The sequence below is a fragment of the Octopus bimaculoides genome, chromosome 12 (assembly GCF_001194135.2).
Source record: "Octopus bimaculoides isolate UCB-OBI-ISO-001 chromosome 12, ASM119413v2, whole genome shotgun sequence".
Lineage (NCBI taxonomy): Eukaryota > Metazoa > Mollusca > Cephalopoda > Octopoda > Octopodidae > Octopus > Octopus bimaculoides.
The window spans coordinates 56,084,797-56,089,840 of NC_068992.1; the positions used below are offsets into that span (position 1 = coordinate 56,084,797).

Consider the following 5,044-nt stretch of genomic DNA (forward strand, 5'->3'; position numbering starts at 1 on the left):
AAAAAAAAGAAAAAAAAAAAAGGGATATCTTTAGAAGTAAAAATGATTGAGTTTATATTCAACAGCATAAATTTCAAGGTGTCAACAATATGGACAAAGAGGGAAGGCACATGAGAAAGGTATAAATGGCATACAATCTCATTCTATCTTGTCTTATAAATAAGAGGGGTTTTGTCTATGTAAGGACTGAATATTGTCACAGAAATAGGATAGAAATTCTAAGCCACATTTGTGTTATAAGTTATTTCATTATCATTTATCTTTTTCTTTTTTTCCCCCTAGCCCTGTCCTGCTCAAAAACACTTGTTATTTATACCCAGCCTTGAAGGGTTAAATGAGAAACAAAAATCATGTCACTTACCATGATGCTTGATGTGGAGGGCTTAGATTGAATTGTTGCAGCAGAGAAAACGCACAATTAGCAATTTTCTCAGCACTGTATTGCACAACTGCTGTTGTACGACTGCTTGATTGAATTGTTTGATTAACGGGACTTTGGAATCGAAGACTGGTAATCATTGATGTTGCAGTTCGTTTATTCTAAAAACATTGAAAAATTAACATTGAAAAATGAAACTAATTTATTTTATTCAGACTTAATTTGTTTAATGCATCCCAGTTTTTTGAAAACCGTACAATGTGTCTCTGTCTGTTGTGAAATGGTATGGCACGGCTGTGTGGTAAGAGGCTTGCTACCAAACCACATGGTTCAGTGTTCAGTCACACTGCATGATATCTTGGGTAAGTGTTTACTATAGCCTCAGGCTCACCAAAGCCCTGAGTGGATTTGGTAGGCGGAAACTGAAAGAAGCCCATCATGTATATGTGTGCGTATGTGTGTCCGTTTGTCCCCCCACCCAACCATTATCGGTTGACAACTGATGTTGGTGTGTTTACGTCATTAAATGATGATGATGAATTTGTCAGACAATTTCAGGATGAACTTACATTTTCTTTATCTTTAATTAGCCTTTCTTCAACTTCTGTAGCCAGTTGTTTCAACCAATGTTTCACCTGGAATAAACGAACAGAAGAAAAAAAAAAAAGTAAAAATCTCAGAGTCCACATTCTGCTTCATAAAACAAACTTTACATATTCTACATTATATCTCGTATCTTACTTGTTTCAGTCATTGCACTGTGGTCATGCTGGGGCACCACCTTGAAAAATTCTTAGTCGAATGAATTATCCCCAGTACTTATTTATTTTAAAGCCTAGTACTTATTCTGTCAGGGTCTCTTGCTGAACTGCTAAGTTACAAGGACATAAACACACCAACACCGGTTGTCAAGCAATGGAGGGGGACAAACAGAAACAAAGTCGCATACACGCACATACATATATACAACGGTTTTCTTTCAGTTTCCACCGACCAAATCCACAGTAGTGCCTCAGCCTAACCAAAGCCTTGTGAGTGGTAGATGGAAACTGAAAGAAGCCAGTCGTATATATGTATATATGTGTGCCTTTGTGTCCGTCCCCTCACCATCTCTTGACAATTGATGCTGGTGTGTTTACGCCCCTGTAACTTAGCGGTTCGGTAAAAGAGACTGATAGAATAAGTACTAGGCTTACAAAGAATGTCCCCGTGGTTGGTTCTTTCAACTAAAACCCTTTAAGGCAGTGCTCCAACATAGCCACAGTCAATGACAAACAAGAATAAAAGAATTACTTTTATTTTAACCATTTATCTATTCCTCTACCTGTCTAGTCATTAAATGATTTATATGTTCACACACACGAATTTCTCAATATAAAATGTCTTACCTTGTCTCTTGTGTCTAAAGCAGATTTACCTAGAAAGTTCTTGCTGCATCCTATTGATTTTGGAACTTGTCTTGCTGTCACTGTTTCATTATCAAATCCTCGACAAAGCGCGTGAAGCCAGGTTCTAAAATAAACAAATTTTTCTTTGGTGGTCATTCAATTTAACACAGATTGTAGCTCAAAGCCAATCTAACAACTACGTTATTTCTAGAAACTTCCTACAAAGTCAATCTATCAAGTGTGTACATGTGCACACGAGTTCATATTTTTTGTCTTTAAAATGTTCACTGATTGTTAACCATGGTCTCACAAGTCAAACAAACAACGCCATTTGTTTGCAGTCCACTACAAAAGAACATCCATGATCAACATGGGATTTTTCTAGAAAGGCTTGTTCATGAAGTGATGTTTCCAATTTACTGTATAACTATGTCTAGGTTGTCTGTTGTTCAATAAGCAAGATCATTACTTTATTTTGAAACCGGTGGAGGTTGGCATCAGGAAGGACACCAAGAAGAGAAGGCTCTACCCCAACGCAAGCTCATCTGATCCCTGCAGCAATGGAAAAGTAGATGCACCAATGATGATGATTTTTAGCTTATATCTCCAGCAGCTAATTGAAGTATGGCACAAAGCCAAATGAGATTAATGCATTACATCCTTGTAAACTTAGCAGTTTGGTAAAAAATAAGTACTGGGGTCAATTCGTTCGACTAAAAGTTCTTCAAGGCAGTGCCCCAGCATGGCCGCAGTCTAATGACTGAAACAAGAAAAAGATATCTATACACACACTACTGTGTACGTGTCTGATTTCTTGTCTTTACATGCTTGCTTCTGTAAACAAAACAGCCTTGCTTCCCAACCACAACATGGTTTCGAGTTCAAACCTGCTGCATAGAATCTTGGGTAGACCAAAACCTGGTGAGTGCATACATGCATGTGTCTTCCTGTCTTGGCATTCCGTATTAGTTGTAAATGAGTGTCACTGTCACACAAGCAGTATCGTCCATTTCCAGTATTCTACAAAGAAATGTCTGGCCATGGGGAAATATTAGTTAGCTTGGAAATAGGCGAGAGTCGGCAACAAGAAGGGCTAAGATGGTGTCTATGAATATCAAAAGGTTTCTTACCCCGTTTTACTTCCATAAATGTCTATCAGGTGTTCTTTGGAGAACTGCCATAAATCAGACATCATTTCTATTCCATGGTCACGTTTTAAGTCATCACCAAATTTACCGCCAAGGTTACGGCTGCAAAAAGAAAACCCAGGAAAAAAAAATATCAGAAAGTGTAGGAGTAGGGGGAGAGAGAAGCTACAGACCTATTCACAAAGATACCAACTGTGTTATCTTTAGAGACTGACATAGCAGAATATCAAAACTTGTATTTGGCTGGTATTCGTTTTTATCAACCGTAATTAATATTCTTTTCTACTCTAGGTACAAGTCCCCCTAATGAATATTGACTGAATATTTACCCAAATATTGATGGCATAACAAGTTTAGATCGAATTAAATGGAATTAATATAATAACTCGACTGGTAACTTATTTCATCAACCCCCAAAGAGAGGAAAAGCAAAATCAAACTCTGTGAGATCCGAACTCAAATATTATAACAAATGAAATCAAAAGAGATGCCTTACACTTTGCTTATCGGCATTGTTTTGAAAAGTTCTTCAACAGCTGAATGTGGCAGAACTGTCTGTTGATTTGGTTTATGAAGACCAGCTGCTAATTTAGACAACATCTGATGAAGATGGAATCAAGAAAGAAAGAAAAGACAAATACTGATTTATTTAATTTCACCAATTAATATTGCATCAGTAGTTAGAAATAATTTCATTAAATTAACAATTAATTCTTAAATTCTTTAAAACTTTTACTTTTTCAGTCATTGCACTGTGGTCTGGACACCGCTCCGTGGGGGGGTCTTAATTAAACAAACCAAGGCAGTACATTTTTTTTTTATAAATCTGATACTTAGTTTATTGCTGTTCTTTGCCAAACTGCTAAGTTATAGTGATGTAAACAAACCAATACTGGTGATCAAGTGATAATGAGGAAACAAATACAATGAGAAACACTCACATACGATGGACTTATTAACCCATCTACGATGGCATTTAGAGTATGGTCTGTATTCAAGGACCTGTGTGTATATGTGCGTACATGCATGTGTGTACGCGTGCATGTATGCTTATGTGTCTATACAGTAGGCCCTGTCTGTGCCTATAGTGTAGACACTCTCACACAGGGCCTACTGTACACACACACACACACATAGGCCCACCACACCATTATACTATAGAGGCTACACTCATACATGAAAAGGTTATTTTACAGAAAAGTTACACAAAGCAGTTGAAGGGTAAAAAAAAAAAAAGCATTTTAAATAACACTTTCGCTGACAACAAAGAAAGGTCAGCACATTTGACCTCATTTAGGGCCTCCATAATAAGAGGAAGTTATCTTCAGACTGGAGAGACTGAGAACGCTTATCAGAGTAGACTTCATTAACCCCTTCGATAGCAACTCCCACTCCTGAAACAAATCTTCCAGTTTTAGAGTGATCTAATTATAACCTTCCATCAAAATGTTAATTTATTTCAAACACCATCATAATAATCCTTTTTACTAAACGTAAAAAGCCTGAAATTTTGGTGGGAGAAGATAAATCAATTACATCAACAACAGTGTTCCACTGGTACCTATTTTACTGATCCCGAAAAGATGAAAAGTAAAGTCAACCTCAGCAGGATTTGAACTCAGAATATGATTGAAATGCTGATCAGAATTTTGCACAGTGTGCTTGATTCTGCCAGCTTGCTGTCTTAGGCACCATCATAATATTGGAGCTCTTTTATCAAATCCATTATCTCAAAAATTACTTGAAAGAAAGGCTTTGTAGGTCTACGGAAATATAGTAATAAAAGAACTCAAGGCACAAAGAGCAGGTCAAGGGTGCAAAAACAGGCAACAGGTTACCTTCCAATGCCTATCAGTATAGATTAGGAACTCACAAAATTATGTTAATGACTTACTTTATTGCGGGAGATCCCAGCCGAACAGCTAAAGCCAGTCTGTTTGTGGACAGCTGCTCTCATTTCTTCAACAATCACAGCACCGACAGCAAGTTTAATATCCTCAAACTGCACGCTTGACAACCACCATAACAGATCGTTTTTGCAATCTGAAACAGAGAGGATTGGTACACAATACATTCACACTGTGTGTGTGTGTGTGTGTGTGTGTGTGTGTGTGTGTGTGTGTGTGTGT

The 5,044-nt window shown here is 37.4% G+C and overlaps 1 protein-coding gene across 1 annotated transcript in view; it reads right to left on the reverse strand.

Annotated features, from left to right (window-relative positions):
* The window catches only part of LOC106884393 (DNA polymerase eta), a 13,380-nt gene that overhangs the window by 2,402 nt on the left and 5,934 nt on the right, over positions 1–5,044 (reverse strand). The window contains exons 4-9 of the mRNA XM_014935748.2: positions 4,810–4,958; positions 3,412–3,515; positions 2,898–3,017; positions 1,768–1,891; positions 949–1,014; positions 362–540 (exon numbers count right to left, since the gene is read on the reverse strand). Of these exons, the coding sequence (XP_014791234.2) occupies positions 362–540; positions 949–1,014; positions 1,768–1,891; positions 2,898–3,017; positions 3,412–3,515; positions 4,810–4,958 (742 nt within the window). The remainder of the gene's footprint in view (positions 1–361; positions 541–948; positions 1,015–1,767; positions 1,892–2,897; positions 3,018–3,411; positions 3,516–4,809; positions 4,959–5,044) is intronic.